At 47.0% G+C, this 17,060-nt stretch overlaps 1 protein-coding gene across 3 annotated transcripts in view; it reads right to left on the bottom strand.

Annotated features, from left to right (window-relative positions):
- The window catches only part of TPP2 (tripeptidyl peptidase 2), a 133,389-nt gene that overhangs the window by 81,241 nt on the left and 35,088 nt on the right, over positions 1-17,060 (bottom strand). For all 3 annotated transcript variants that reach the window (XM_088458213.1, XM_088458211.1, XM_088458212.1), the window contains exons 8-14: positions 16,952-17,028; positions 16,525-16,652; positions 16,212-16,311; positions 14,667-14,815; positions 14,343-14,458; positions 1,023-1,191; positions 35-192 (exon numbers count right to left, since the gene is read on the bottom strand). In XM_088458213.1, the coding sequence (XP_088314339.1) occupies positions 35-192; positions 1,023-1,191; positions 14,343-14,458; positions 14,667-14,815; positions 16,212-16,311; positions 16,525-16,652; positions 16,952-17,028 (897 nt within the window). The remainder of the gene's footprint in view (positions 1-34; positions 193-1,022; positions 1,192-14,342; positions 14,459-14,666; positions 14,816-16,211; positions 16,312-16,524; positions 16,653-16,951; positions 17,029-17,060) is intronic.

Raw genomic sequence — 17,060 nt, 5'->3', positions numbered from 1 at the left:
CTTTTTGTGATATTTGCAAAACTTATGCAGTTACCTCTGTGTAATGCACCCCTTCACGCAGACCACGAGGATCCACACGGACATTTATGTGTCTACACTGGTTCATCAGCTCCAAGTGACTGGGATACTGAACCCAGGAGGCAGTAGATGTGAGTGCCAAGTGAAGTTGGAGGGAGATTCGTTCAGAGTTATCTGTAGGAAAAGAAACCCATCAGTCACAAGGTTATTAAACTGGAACATTATTCTAAAGTGCATAAATTCAGAGATAGAAAAAGGATTATAGAATGAGGCAGGGCTCGACAAATCCCAGGGGCCAGGTCACCATGGCTACCAGAGTTTGCTGCCTGGCTACTAGATTTTGCAGTGAGGGAGGAAGCAGATCCTCATCAGCTCCGGCAGAGATTCGTGCCTATAGTATTGCGGTGTTTACTGCTGTGCCTCTGTTCGTCCCGGCCTGCACTGACGACTCCGCTCCAACCTGGCCTGCTCTGATCCCTGCTGTCTGTCCCAGTCTGCGCTGATCCTCCTGTACATCCCGGCTGTCTACTGTCTCCTATCTCCGGCTGCATAGAGCTCTCCGGTAGTAGGGTCTATGCGTGGCCAGGGATTGCGGAGCGGCTTCAGAGGGATAGTGGTGTGACCACGAGAGGAGGGGGGTTTTGTTGTACTTTCTGGCACCATTATTTTATGTGAAATGTGGTCCATTATTACTGGAAGGTGGGAGGTGGAGTAGCGGAGCTGTACAGAGCAGTGAGGGGGCCTCCATTTTACTGTATCCATTCAACTGTGATCATTTTGTGGACTAGTATAGTATTACAGACGCACAACACACAGAGCTGTGCTCCTCACTCATTCCTGTAATTTTTTTTGGGGGGGGGGTGGTGGTCTGGCTTCTACACTTTCATCCTGGCTCCTAGATTTTAGAACAATTTGTCAAGCCCTGGAATGAGGAATATATATTTTATACAAAGAATGACCAAGACCTCTTAACGAGTTATCCTTTAAGTATGATTTCAGCTCACCTGTGTTTTCTGGGAACATTGGCTCAATGCCCACACCGTGGTCAGAGGGGGCAGCAACCTGAGCTGGATCCCTGAGGTAAATTCCACGGCCACATCCAACTGTAACTGTAAAACCTATCTTACTGATTAATGAGGCATCCTGCATGAGGTAGTCATAGGCTTTGTCAACCTAAAAAAACAATCAAATAAATGTAAAACATGTATGTACCTTCATATAACTTTTTTTATTAAATATCTTTGTCAGAAATTGTTACTAAATTAACCTCAGGCAGAGTTCACAATCTGAACTTTATGTATCTTTTTAATCAGCACAGGTTCCTACACTTCTGTCTACATATTACAATGGGCACTACTATATCTAAATTCTGGATAAATTGAAATGTGTTAGTATGGGATCGGTATGAATGACCAAATCCTGACGCCGGAAGACCGGCAGCAGTGAAGATCCCGACAGGGAATTAAGGTAAGTAACACTAACCCTATTCCCACGCAAACCCTCCCTTAGGGGTGCCTAACCTCCCCCCCTAGTGCCGGACCCTAAACCCCCCCGTAAGTGCCTAAACCTAACTGCCCCGTTCCCGCAGCCTAAACCTAACCCTCTCGGGTGGGTGCCTAACCCTAAGTTCCCCCCGGGAGCCGTTAACCTAACCCTCCCCCACCTTCATTCGGTATGCCGGGCGTTGGGCTTCCGGCGTAGGGATGATAGGCGTCGGGAATTCGACGCCTAACATTAGTCCCCTGTCGGGATTGCACAGTCGGGAAGCCGGCGGTCGGCATTTCGACTGCATCCCGTTAGTATTAGGGATGTTAGTGACCCAACTTATACTCCATGTTTATTGTAGAGTTTATCAGGACTATTTTGATTATCATTGTTCTTCAATACTCTGAGTGTGCACCTGTGTTCCCCCTGCATTGTACTACAAGTCTCAGTATGGTAGCACCTCATATTATGGTTACAATTAGGGTGTGCAGTCCAAGCCCCCTCCGCCTTTTACTATATTACCTGCAATGCTAATCACTCTCCAGCTGCACCTCCTTATTAGAAAATTAAACCTTATATAAATCAAGTCTTGCTTATTTATTGGAAAGGATAATATAATAAAAACTAACTCTCAAATGAAGTGCCTTTTTCATGCTTTTCAATAAAATAACTGCTTGATCTATGCAAGGTTTATTTTTCTTTAGCACTTTCCATATTTCTCCTTCATCCACTAGGGGACACTGGAGTTCAAGACAGTGGGGTATAGACGGTGGTAGAGCAGAGCCTGGCACTTTAAATAATTCTGAAGTGTGACTGGCTCCTCCCCCTCTATGCCCCATCAGCCCTAGTTTTTTAGAATGTGCCCGAGAGAGCCGGTCACATAGGGCTGAGCTCCAGCCCACACTTAGTATTTTTTCTTTTATTTCAACTTTATTTTAATTTCTAGCTTTCACAAAGCATTGAGGACAGGCTGACAGAGTACTGCGTCTGTCAGCCTGCTACATGGAGGCATCAGGAGACCCGCCTCCACTAAAAAGAGTGTGTGTCGGAGTCCCAGGCACCCTGGCAGTAGCTCAGGGAGGACACGCCACAGCTTAATATAGAGGCTGTGTCCGTGCTTCCGAATGCCTAGCCGCAGCCCTGATGCCAGCAGTGGTAAGTATAGCTCTGTTCCCCTTATGGGGAACGGAGTTTAATCTGCGGCCCCTCTGCCCCCTCCCAGGCTCAGGTGGTATATACTGAAGTATAACCCCTCCTGGAATCCTGTTATAACGCCGCTAGCGTTGTTACAAGGGGCGGAGGTACCGCGCATAGAGCGCGGATACATGTACAGGGAGACTGTTCAGACAGTCTGTAATGTTGCTGCCTAGCAGCATGCCTGATCCCTGCACGATGAGCGCTGTCTTACTTTATAGAGCCTGACAGCGCTCTGTTTGCTGCTCTCACGAGAGCCGAATCCTCCCTCTGCTATATCCCCACGGGGAGGGAGCCTGCCGCGACCCGCTACTCCCATAAGGGAGTCTACATTGCGCAGCAGCGCGGCTGTTCCCTGCCGCGCTGGTGCTTGAAGAAGCACTGGGCTTCTGCAGGGGGAGGAGCACAGCCGCCGGAGAGCGATGCTGTTATTCACAGCGCCCTCGGCTGCTGGTTGCGGCGCCGGAGATTGCACCGGCGCTGGCTACAATTGGCCGCATGGCGGGGCTTAGGGAGCTGCTCAGCGCGGCTGTTCCCTGCCGCGCTGGTGCTTGTAGAAGCGCTGGCTTCTGCACACAGCCGCCGGAGAGCAAGGCTGTTATTCACAGCGCTCTCGGCTGCTGGTTGCGGCGCCGGTGCTTGTATGAAGATGCACCGGCGCTGGCTATTACGTTCCCGCTCCCCCACTCGCATTATGCCTGCTATACCAGCCATTGTTTGCACCCCGCCAGCTTATTGATAAGGGGCGGAGTCTAGTCCATGCTGGCGTGCACAGATGCCGCCATTACCTCCAGCGAGTATTCTTAAACAGCATATGCACCTGCCTTAAAAGGAGCCGGGGCTTATTGCCAGCATCTCCTGCATCCTCACTCTGGAGTTCTGTGGGGGGTGCAACCCTTAACAGGGTTGTGGGTTTTATTCCCAGTACGTCCCTAACTGTTTGGAGTTTGTATGTTCTCCCTGTGCTTGCATATGGCCTCTTCCGTTTTTTTCTTTACTTAAACCTACAGCACCTGGTCTTATTAGGTTTAACGGCACAACTGTGGAGTTTGTAATTTAACCTGCAGTCTTTATATAGATTCTGGCTCTGCCTCATCTCTGTTATATTGCACGTCGGTAGTTCCCCTACGGAACTGGGTAGTGTACTGGTTTAATATTATATTTAAAAAAAAAAAAAAAAAAAATGAAGCACAGGGAGGAACATGTCACAGGCTAATATAGAGGTTGTGTCCACGCCACTTTGCCCACCACATATCTATCAGCGCCTACGGCCACACGCCCGATCTCGTCTGATCTTGGACGCTAAGCAGCGCCAGGCCTGGGTAGTACTTGGATGGGAGACCGCCTGGGTATACCAGGTGCGGCAGGCTTATTACATTGAACATCTGGGGCAAATATGCTTGATGTGTAACAGAATAATGCAGTGTGTTTCTTCCATCTATAGCTGCCAGAGATCACTCTGCCTAAATGTGTATAGTATGCATAGTCGGGCCACTGTTCTGGCTGCTGCCAGAAATTACGGTTATTGCATATCTTTAACTCAAGGTTACAAAAAGGGTGCGTCCCATCCTCAGGCTTATGCCTCACATTGGCTCGCCTTAACAATGAGCCGTACTCTTCTCATGCATAAGAAGGGCACATATGTGGCTGCACATATGTTAAATCTCAACAGCCTTCGGTGCTTACCTTAGAAGGTATGCATCTGTGCATCTATATGGATTTATATCTTATTTATTCCCTTCGGCAGCACACACAACACGAAGTAGTAACATATGGCCGTTGTGGTGGTTGGCATTGCTGTCTCGCATCACTGAGGTCATCTTTTGATTTCCATCATCTGGAGCCAGAAGGGCACACCTGATAAGGCGAGTACACCGGTAACGGAAGGGTCCCAGGATGGCAATCAGTCTGGGATAGTACGTTGCTAACATTTCCTGCCCCAACGCCGTAGCAGAATGACAGCCACGCACGGCACATGAGCAGTCTCCCTGCGTGGAGGTAAGCCACATGTATGTATATACTTGTATTTTAAACTAAACCCGGCGTTAAGACCTGGGGCTCAGTTCCTTCCATGGCTCTAACTATTGCCCATGTTATATTTTTCAAATTATATCGTCACCTACTAATCTTGTATGTAGGTACGCGTAGGCATGTGGGGATTTGTGTGTGTAATATATATATATATATATGTGTGTATGTGTATAACAAGAGATATGGTAAGAACTTACCTTTGTTATCTCTGTTTCTACGAAGTCCATAGGGTCCACAGGGTTGACCTTGGGGTATAGGTTGGGAACCAAATCCGGGCACCACGCAGTTAAAGCTTTTAGCTCCCAGGATGCACTGGGTCCACTCTCCCTATAACCCCACCCCCAAGCCAGAGGCACCTCAGTTTGTAAGTAGCCAAAGGCCGGAGGAGGAGAGAAAAAGAGAGAGAAAACTGGAACACTCAATAACCATACTCACCGAAATGGGAGACGGAAAACCGGTGACCAGCCACACAGCCCATATGAAGCCAGGTGCGTCAGGGCGGGCGCCCTGTGGACCCTATGGACTTCGTAGAAACAGAGATAACAAAGGTAAGTTCTTACCATATCTCTTGTTTTCTACTTCAGGGTCCATAGGGGGTCCACAGGGTTGACCTTGGGGATGTCCCAAAGCAGTTCAACCAAGGGTGGGGACGCTCCTGTGCTGAGAGGAGAATCCGTCGCCAAAAAGGAAGCATCCTGAGAGGCAAAGGAAACCAATGCCTAGAACCTTAAAAAGGTGTGGACAGAAGACCACGTGGCCACCTAGTAAGGTAAAACAGCCGAGGCGCCACAGCGAGCCGCACACATGGCCCGAGAAAAAACAAGCATCAACAACAGGAAGGCCTACCCATGGGTAGGCCCCTGAGGAAGACCTACGAGGCCATCCAGCCAACATTTGGTTATAGGCCGGCCATCCTTTCCTGTGAAAACCAGAAATCTCAGACCACCAATAAGGAGTCCGATTTCCGTAAGGAACCTGAACGGATCACAAAAATCCAAAGAGGCCAGACCACAGTCAATGAGGCCACACCAGCCGAGAGGACTGGGGACAGAATGGCCGTACCATAAGTTCCAGAACAATATGGAACCTGAAAACCACTAAGAAGCAACACAGGGCGAGAGCAACTCCCACCCTGACATGATGCCCTCCAGAAGAGGGAGCCACATGAGAACGCTCCCAATTCAGACACTCTCCTGGTTGATATAAACACCCTGAGAGAAAGAGAGAGCCTAAGCAATAGACCATGTAATGGCTATCACAACCAGCGGTTCCATTGACTGTCCCCGGAGGTAACGAAGAACCACTACTTACTCCCCAGGAGTCCCTAGGGAGGACAAATGGAGGCATAATCAAGAAAACACTCCAAAGGATGAACTGGATACCAGAGTGGAGCAATTCCATATCTTAACCATACTGACAGTGTAGAGATCCGCACTGTCAGGAAGACCAGGCCAAGTGTGAAACCCAAGCCAGCCGGAAGGAATGCCAGAATATCTGGAAATCCTGGACACCGGAGGATTGTATCGACAGGTACAATACCATAAGATTTATGGCTGCCACAGTTTGTGGTAGGTCCCAGCAAAAGCTGATCCATGTGCTCTAATCATTCCAACGATGACAAAGCCAGGGAAGCCGTAAGACCACTGTAAGGACACAGTCAAAGACAAACGACCCAGGTCCAAGGCAAAACCAAAGACCCTGAGACAACAGGTCCGGGCAGTGAAGCATCAGGGATGGAGTATCGATGTAGAGACTCCGAAGATCCAAGTACCCCTGACATCTGGGGCAATCAGGAGCCACCAGCAGGAAAGCATCTCCGTCTCGATTGAAAACACTTCCAAAGACCTTGAGGAAGAAGGGAGACCGGAGAACACAGGTACACAAAGTGGAAGGACCACTTCACCGACAAAGAGTCGCTGAAGGTTGCTTCAGAATCCCCAAAGCTGAACTGTAACACCATAGTGTGATAAAGTCAGAAGGCCATGAGGGTCACCTCAGGGGGGCCCCCCCTGCTCACCAGGAGATGAAACCTCTCTTGGGGAAGAGACTAGTCCCCGGGATGCACGTCGTGACGGCTGAGGACTCCCGCTTCCCAATGGAGAGCTCCTGAAATGAACGCTGCCGAGATGGTCGGGAGGAGACCCTCGGACTATGTCCGAATATGTGACATACCTGTCATTGCCACCCAACGAACAGTGTTGCTAAAAAGGAAGCCACTGTCCTGACCCTGTCGGACTGAACCTTTTCAGGTTCACCGGGAAACAAGAGTTATGCCAGAGTAAGTTAATTGACAGGGTGGAATCGACAGACGTCCAACTGCACTGAAAAGGATTCGATCCAGACACTGTCCATAGCAAAGAAAACCCTGGACGAGATGGCCATAGCCACCCGGACAGGGACCGACTTGCCTCCGGAGAGAGCATCATCGTTTGAACAGTTATCCGACAGAAAAAACTCATTCCATCTGGAGATGAGCCAATTATGGAAAGGCCTGGAATGGAACTGAGCCCATTCCACCATGCATCCCAGAGTGTAAAGACATCTGTCGACTGCGCAGACAACCATGTACTCCTAATGGAAGAGAGGAGATTCCGTCTTACGCCAGAAGAATTCTCAGATTCTGAGAATCCAGCAGGGATCCTAGATGAAGAATACCCAGAGAGGGATGCAGGGAGGACTTTTTCCCCGTTGATTAAACGTCTGCACCCTGAAGAAGCCACAGTCATCCTGACCTGGCCGTAAAGTACCCCGGTGATCCCGCTAAGAGCAGGAGGCCGTCCAGGTACAGGAGCATTGTGATATACTGAACAGAAGAACTGTCAGAAAATCCAAAACGCTGGTAAACCCCTGTGGGGCTGAGGACAGTCCCAACAGGCAGAGCCCGAAAAATTGTAAGTGTTGCTGTGATACAGCAAACCTCAGCCCATGCTGAGGAAAGGTCTCTGTAAGTACCCGTAGGCACGCGTCCTGTATATCCAGTGATACCATAAAGTCCCCAGGTTCCAAACATCGTATGATGGAGCATAGGGATTTCCTCCTGAGCCCAGGTAGCTTTAGGAACTGGTTCAGGGAATTGAGACAGAGAATAGGCCAAAGAGGACCATTCAGCCACCGCACCAGAAAGAAAGCAGAACAACCAGTCCCTCACTGAGATAGTGGGGATGGCCTAATTAGCTCCGCTTACCGCAACAACTGCATAGCTTTCTGGATCTGTAAGGCCCTTGTAAAGAGGGCGTACCCTCCTACCCACGTAGCCGCGGCAACTTGACACTAATACCGGGCGAACTGAGAAAATCGGTATCTCCCAGTTGTAGGCCTGTCCCGTCAGGCTGAAGAGATATCCGTAGGTTCAGAAGCAGGATCGGCTGGCAGTCCAGGCCTGCTCGGTACTGGATATGTCGGCCCTTGTAGATGCCGACAGTCTACGAAGAAACAGACCTTTAGGCTGACCCAGAGGACAAAAAAGACTTAACAGACTTAGTCTGAGGCCTTGTAGTGGGCATAGCTGAAAGCGGTAAACTTGTCGTTAGTAATACTGCCAATGTTACTACAATCTTGTCAAGGTCAGGACCAAACAATATCAACCCTAAAGATGGTATCTGCACCTCTGCATTCCCAGAGCGCAGCCATAGGGTATTACGGAGGATACAGTCGCAGCCGGAACTCTGAAAGTTAGGAGACTGGTATCCAATATAGGCATTTCCACCTATGACAACAGCATATATTACGTGAGCGACCAAATACATTTGAACCCCCGACGTGTTGGAGGGGAAAAAACGTTACAAATGCATCAACCCAATATGCAATAGTATTAACCAACCATGCTATAGCCATGGTAGGATGGATAACAACTCCTGAAAGCAAGTATACTGATTTCAGGCAGAGTTACCACCTACGGATCCGAAGAATCCGACCACGCAGGAATGGGAGGCGTAGTAACGTCTGTAATCAGACGAGTAACACGCCCATCCCCCCCAGGAGGGGCTCGTGATGACCCTCAGGGAATTTGGGACAGGAGGCCAAACACTGTTGTAACACCTCCTATCTGGCAACAGCCAGAGTCCCGCTATGCGATCCACCCGCTAGTCAGCAACAGGGAACCCGAAGGCACGCAATACTGAGGGTGTATGATACAGGTGCAGGTCAACATTCACTCTAACCAGAATGGACCTGCTACCAGCCCTAAAGCAGGGATAATAATACCTGAAATAGGCTTCCCCCCGTGTAAGAGGGAAAGAGCCCCGAACAGTACCCAGTTCACGGCAGAGCCAACTGGGAAGTAACCACAGGGCGTCAACCACGCCAATTAGCGTTTCGTAGAAAACGACATCCACCCAGGGTGGCTGTTGTGGTAATCCCTGCAAGGGGAATGACAGACTATTGTGGCACCAGGGGGAATTCATATACTGCGAAAAACCCCTGCAGGGAGCGGTAGTCTGTGTCACAGGGGAAGAGAGCAAGAAGCTGCGAGATACCCTGAGATGAAAAGGGCAGTATGGTGAAGTAACCCCAAGTGAGGTACAACAATGGGGCCCGCCCGGCGATCCGCAATTGAGAGGATCCCGAGAAAACAAACCGCCCAAGGGGGTCGTGAAAGAGGCCGGCACCAGATGACGCCACATACAGAACCCTTTATGAGTCAAATCCTCCGCACTAACACCTGCAGCACATGACTTGCAGGATAGTAAAAATGGGTGCAGTATAACGCTCTATCTCCTGGTCAGACATATCTGACCAATCTTGGCGGAAATATTAAGCAGCGCTATACTGGTCCTGACTGATGCCAAAAATTAGCTGCAGGGACCCATTTTCAGCGTATGCAACACACAGTTCCATCTAAAATATGGCAACGTGCAGCACGCAACAGTATGTGACAAACCACACAAATATTAACAAGTATATAAATGTGAGGTCTCAGAACCACCCTAAGTACAGCTGTATTAGGGCAGATAAAGAAAAGGGATAGATATACACTGACAGGTGAGAGAATAAAGTACAGTCAGCACTAGCATAAGTCACATACAATGCAGATATATACATATATACATAAACATGTCATATAATATACTGCACTATTACACTGCATTCAACTGCCCAGATTCAGTGTCTGGGAAGGCTACAGTGCTGTGTACACTGACCTGATGGTGAGGTACGCAGGGGGACTGGACTCACTGCCATCCTGAGAGATTTCTGCTGCACCACAGAGATAAAATGGCCGCTGGAGACCTCAGAGGAAGCGTGGCCCGCGGAGGAAGCAGCTCAGCGACGCCAGACTATGGATACTGAAAGGCGCGCTGAGCTGAGGGGAGGAGCCGCTGTAACAGGGAAGGCTGCCTCCCCTGGCCGGCTATTAACCCCCGGGACGCCGGCTCCCTGCACCGATCGTTAAGTCCCTGGTGGTCTAGTGGACACACGGGGTATGGGGGGCCCGCCGCCACTGCCGGCGCCTCCGGTCTGTCCCCTGAGACCGGAGGCACAGGACTGCATTTGAAATGCGCGGATCACCGCAAGCGGTGATCCGCGACCTTACCTGCTCCCCGTGGATCCGGCAGCAGTCCTGGGCGCCCACAGAGTCCGGCTAGTACAGACTCTGGGGTCCCGCTGAGATCCCCAGATCTGTACTGGCGTCTCAGCGCCAGCGGGGGTGACGGAGCGGCAGCTTAGACGTCCTATGGACAGTCCGACGCTGCCGCTCTGAAGAGTCCAAAGTCCATGGAAAAAACTTTGTCCCTAAAAAAATAAAATAAGCTTAGGGGCTGCTAATCAGCTCCCCCTGCGCTAACGGTGACCCGACTCCGGCCGGGCACCAACTTAAACTGAGGTGCCTCTGGCTTGGGGGTGGGGTTATAGGGAGAGTGGACCCAGTGCATCCTGGGAGCTAAAAGCTTTAACTGCGTGGTGCCCGGATTTGGTTCCCAACCTATACCCCAAGGTCAACCCTGTGGACCCCCTATGGACCCTGAAGTAGAAATATATATATATATATATATATATATATATGTGTTTTGCTTCTTATCCTTACCATTAAAGCAGGGGTAGGATATGTTCTTCTCAGTTTTATGTCTGATACCTAGCATATTTAAAGAGGATGCTGCGACGAGAGGCTGGACTCTCCTGATCCGGTAGTTTGTTCTATAACTCCGCTTAACACCATCTCTCCCTAGGGATTGGGTGGTGTGTGTATATGTATATAATTATGGATATGTGTAGGTATGCCTATACTTCCACAATCATTAAGGTACATATTATTCCACGTCTGGAAAGCTGCCAGGGTTTACCAGAAGCTGTCTGTTATACATATTATATGGTGGCTCTATAGACTAGAGTCATGTTCTGCAGCTTACATAGGATAGTCACAGGCTCCTACGGCATCGCTTCTAGTATGGACTCTATACATGTCCTGGGGCCTTCCTGTATGTCCACACATGTATATGTACTTACACCCGCCTCGGGTTATAGTCCTGTTTCCATCAGTCTATATCTACGGCGTCCACTTCGGGGGACCTATTAATTACAACTACACTCTAGGGCGCACTTAGTAACCAACTTGTAAGACACTAGGAATGCAGTGTGTGTATATATAGATATAGCATGCTGATCTCCTATTGCGGGATATATATATGTGTGTATATGTATGTAGCGTGCTGATCTCCTGGTGCAGGAGTTTGACAACTGACTTACTATGTCGGTACTAACTCTTCCTTTCAAAGAGTTTGCCTTTTCATGCAGCTATGTTTATGTGTGTGTATGTGTATATATACTGATATATTCCCGTTCCTTGTATGAATTTTCCTAATAATTGGAGAAATCTGTTTTTGGCCCTGTCTGGCGTTATCACTACATATATATATCTCTTCTTACTTGGATAATTAACGCATTCTATGTCTATGTACAGGTACCTTTCCCAGTATCGATTCTGGTACTTTATATTATTGTCTTGTCGCATATCTCAATAAAATGGGTATCTGATGGTCCTTGGGTACATTTCCTATCAGTACATAGAGAATCCAGGATCTATTCCATCCTCATGGCTTATTAGTTAATTTACATGAGGCCTAGGGCCACCCGCCGATATAGGCAGGGTCTGGCCTGAGTTGTATCAGATTGTGGGCGTAATACACACTTCACCATTATAAGTGTTAATGTAAGGATACACTAGCAGACCGTTTTTGGGGTATGTGTAATCTCTATATGGATACATATCCCTAATGGAACAGGCTCAGTATAGCGTCCTGTTGTACGGCCTTCTTGTCTCCACTAACAATTTGCTAGTTTCTACAGTATTTTCTTCTGCAGCATCTCCAGACTGAAGTCCGTGCTGTAGAGCATTGATCTTTGCCCACTGAGGCTACTCTCTGTACCTGTCGTGGTGGGTTGCTGTGAGATGAATAAGGTCAGTGACATTCTACATAGCGTCCAGAGGGTTTCTGGTCGCTCACAGGTAAGCGGGCTTACCCCACTAATGCCTCGGAAGATGCTTCCTTTTCATGCATCCTGACATAGCTGTTATTCTATCTTACGCACCCTAGCTGCTGTCCTAGCAGCCTTCAGTTCTTTTAAATCAGTTGGCTGTACACTTTAGAGCTTTCCTGGTATGTAGGTGCATAGTTGTAACATTGAGATTTGTGACCCTATTCTACTGGAATCTGTTGGGTTTATGGACTGAAGCGCATCTATGGGCTAATGCACATTTTTACTATAAAGTGTGACAGTCTCTATGTTCCATACAGGGGGCCTGGTTTGTTTCCTGTTCATTATCTGTTGATAAATTCAGCACACTGACAGGTACCTGAATGGTACCTTCATAGTTGTCCTAGTGCTTTAGCCTTGCGGATGGGATACTTCCCTATATTGGTAACTCTCCCTGGGTGGAGGTGGCATCCGTGCTCTTTTTCTGCTAAGGGTATCCTGGGTGTTTTCATACTATGTTCAGGCCAGTAGTTGGTACTGATTACACTCTACCATCATGTAGGAAGTTGTCTGCTGTTTGACAGGAGGGGTGGTACTGCCGTCTGACCCACTGGAAGGAAGTGTAGTCTCAATCCTCTCGTATCCGCCTCATGCCCAGTGGGATCGCCACTCGTTGACAACTTCTATGGTCTAAACCTTACACTGGTTACCAACCCTTTAGTAGTTGGACCTCGAGAATGGTTCAGGGCGACTGTTAGGTCGTGACTCTTGCCTCCTTGTTTGCTTGGTTAGGAGTCTGTGGACGGGTTCAGCTCCGTCTCTGTATATTGGTATCATTATACTTTTATCTATATGATTGATGTCCCGCAGTGCTGGGATTCTGCTGTCTGAGACTGTTGCAGCTTCCTGTAGTTGTCGCTGGTACGGTTTTCTCGAGTTTTGTTCTCATGTTACGGCCATTCTATGGATTCTAGTTGGGGTTTTTCTGCTCCCAGCGGTCTTGCTTGGTCTGTTTTTGGCTGAGCTTACGGTGTTCTGATGCTTCTCATCTGCGGCTACTCTCTAGCCGTATTCCATTGAATTTACGCTGTAAGTTGTGGAATGTCTGTGACTGTTCAGCAAGGAGCTCTGATTGTCTCCTGGCTCTACGACATGCCTCCAGTCTTGGGCTGTCTCTGTTTCGGTTGGCCGAAAGGTCGGCAAGTTCTCCGCGCTTCCCACCCGGGAGGTTGGCTTTGGGACGTCCCCACTGTCTTGAACTCCAGTGTCCCCTAGTGGATGAAGGAGAAAACAGGATTTTGGTACTTACCGATAAATCCCTTTCTCCGATTCCACAGGGGACACTGGACGCCCGCCCAGCGCTGCGTTCCTGCCGTTTTGTTGGGTCCTTATCTAGTTGTGTGACTGCATGTGTTCCCTGCAGTGGGTTCCTCTGTTCTCCTTCAGTCGGTATTGTTCCGTTCTGTGGTCTTCTCCTTACCGTCTCCTCTCGGGCTCAGTTCTTAAAACTGGGGCTGATGGGGCATAGAGGGGGAGGAGCCAGTCACACTTCAGAATTATTTAAAGTGCCAGGCTCTGCTCTACCACCGTCTATACCCCACTGTCTTGAACTCCAGTGTCCCCTGTGGAATCGGAGAAAGGGATTTATCGGTAAGTACCAAAATCCTGTTTTTTCTACATATTTCACAGGTTCTCAAACTCGGTCCTCAGGTCCCCAAACAGTGCATGTTTTCCAGGTCACCTCACAGAATTGCAAGTGAAATAATTAGCTCCACCTGTGGATTTTTCTAAATGTGTCTGTGAGTAATGAATACACTTGTGCACCGGCTGGGTGATGGTCCTGAGGACAGAGTTTGAGAACCACTGCACTAAGACATACAAAATTTAAATAATATTTAACAGCTACCTAGTTAGACCAACACCGAAACCAGATAACAGTAGTGCACAAAAGGGGGCACACAAGGACAACTTTTTGCAGTCCAACCTGTACATGAACACTAAAGGACAGATACTACTGCAGCCCCCCTCCTCCCTGTATCTGAATCCGCATTGTACAGTGTCTTATTTTGACTAAGACCGTGCACAACTGAGATGTAGTCACTGTGGTGACACAAACAAGTCTAAACACTAAGTCGTATTCATATAGACACAGGGTTATCATCTTATATTCAAAACTGTGGATAAAAAAAATTCCATTTTAATACCTGAATAATACCATGCCCTTGGGCAAACACTTCAATGTTGTCAGCCTTCATTGCAGTATTTTCTAAAGCTCTGCGGACTGACTGCACAGTGTACTGGACACCATTTGCTTTGAGACCTGAGAAACACAAAAAAAATAAAAAATTATATAATTTAATTGTTAAAGACTGAAATCCAAGGAGCCGCTGCTATTTTTACAAGTGCCCAGGCTCCTTGTGCCACCTGCTATACCCTAGTACCACTTCTGCATGAAAGAGAAAATCAGGATATTTCTGTCATTAATTACTATGGGGCTTGCCGTTCACCCCAACTATGTTCAGATGTACCTGATAATACTAGTGCAATGCCTCCACAAGCATTAGGAGAAGACATGGATGTCCCATTCATTAACTGAGTCCCACGCAGGGTCCAATTTGGCACAGATGCAATAGCTCCTCCGGGAGCACTTATACTGACCCCCAGGGCTCCATCAGTGCTGCTCAGACAAAAAATAAAAAATTAGAACTACAGCAACTACTTGTCTGAAGAAATAAAAGGCATATAATGTACAAATTAAACAGATTCTCAAATACATGTACATACTTTAACAGTTTTGAAACGCATCCATTGTTGATTTATTAGAGAATAGTTTATTTTTACTGTTATAAAAGGACGCCATATAACCTTTCAAGAGTGTGCATAATTGCTTCCAGAATGATGTGAAGACCACTGCCTCAATTCTAATTACACAGAAATAGGCTTTCACATATATTATCTTATATGAAACCCAATAGGTACTCAAAAAAAACACAAAGGGAGATGCACCGGGAGAAAACAAATTTAAGAAAAAAAAAACAACTTATTTGATTGGAAAAATTAATGACAGCTTATGGTTTAGCAAGAAAACACTGATAAGTTGCAATTTGGCGGACTACTAGGTCGATTCACACATAGTTGACCATATATTACAAAGTGCATTGGGCCAAAAAATGGCACTCCTAATACCATCTGATCACAGTCCAGGTGAATGATTCTCAAGGTTTCATGCACTACTCATTTGCATTTATACTATCTGGTGCAGGGCTATGGGTATTCACAATCCCCTGGCATAGCACCACTGCAGACATGGTTATTTTACTATGTTTCTACTCCACTCTGCTACAAGCGGAGGCAACACATCAAGAACTAAATAGTGGAAATTTCATAAAAATGCCCCATGCAGTAAACCAACCATGTCATGAGTGAGGTGCTAGCAATACTCAAGTGTGATACAATTTGCGCTATCCAGCAAACTATGCTTGGACCTCAACAAGTGTGACAAATCCCATGTAAATGTGACTCACTGAGAATTGGATGCATCTCAGGATGCATATATTTGGCAAAGAGATAGGGAGATAAAGAGATATATAGGCTGCTTACATACAGGTTCATGGAACAAATTGCATACATATAGGGTAATATGCTTCACTACACAAATGGTTCTCAAATTCAGTCATCAAAATACCCTAACAGTCATGGTAAAGCTATCCATGTTTAAGCACAGATTATTTAATTAGTAACTCAAACAGTTTGATTATACCACCTGTGCATAAGCATGGGTATCTTTAAAACACAGACTGTTAGGATACCTCAAGGTTGTAGTTTGGAGTTTGAGAACTACTGTAAGACACAATGGCTAGTGGTAAATTTAAGCACTTGCAGGTTCTGAGCAGGTCATATCTAGAGATGGTACATGGTAGCTCTGTGCATACTACCTCTTCAGAGGCATTGGAAAAAAGATGCGAGTAAGGGGAGTATAATATCCAGTGCCATGCCACCTAAGCATGAAATACAACCCACTCTGTGGCACCATACTGCACAAGAAGAAAATGTTATTAGAATACAAATTATACCTAGGACCTCTTGAAGACCAAGTGTACTGATTGGCAGGTAGTTTTTCTCGGAGTGAATATTCTGCAACCATCATGTCTGGTGAAACATAGGCTCCCACACCTGAAGATAACATGGAAGCACAAACACCTGTTACACAAAACTTCAACTTACCAATTCCTATTATACAGAAAATAGACATTTACCTGAAAATTATATCTCAAGATCCACTGCAAAACGTTAAAATTATATTAGTTCTATCAAAATGGGGCTCTGAAACAGTCGCAAAGAAATATCTTAGACCGCATGAAAGCATAGCTGCCAATGTATACTTACCAATAACACTAGATGTTGTACCTCCTGGGCAACCAACAGTTGAAAGGCATGGACCATTATTGCCAGCACTTGAGACATATATTATGTTATTTTTCCACACTGCTTCATTAATTGCCTCACAAATTCTCCTGCATAACAATAAAACATGAAGGAAACATTATAAAAAAAGTCTTGGTTGAAGAAAGTCAACTCCTGTTTCCAGAGAAACTTTAAACAAAAGCATACATCTGGGAGGAGCCTATGGTTTTTGTCCCTCTAAGTACCCTGTCCCCAAGACCGTGCGCCCAGACTGCTGATGAAGATGCTGTTTGGAACATAGAGAAATGAGCTATAAGTGTATGCATTCATATTTGAGACCTATGTGATTTGGATATACTTCAGCTCTTCCACATAAGCATAACGTGTTGATAAAGCAGTTTATACATACCCAGAATTTGGCCAGTGTGTTGCTTCCCCATAGCTGTAATTGACCAGATCACATTTATACTTTATTGTCTCAATCATCTGTGAAAGAAATACACGTTATCATCGCAAGC

Source organism: Taudactylus pleione, unplaced genomic scaffold (genome assembly GCF_031769625.1).
Source record: "Taudactylus pleione unplaced genomic scaffold, aTauple2 ptg000041l, whole genome shotgun sequence".
Taxonomy (NCBI): Eukaryota; Metazoa; Chordata; class Amphibia; order Anura; family Myobatrachidae; genus Taudactylus; species Taudactylus pleione.
This window is presented reverse-complemented; position numbering and strand designations above follow the sequence as displayed.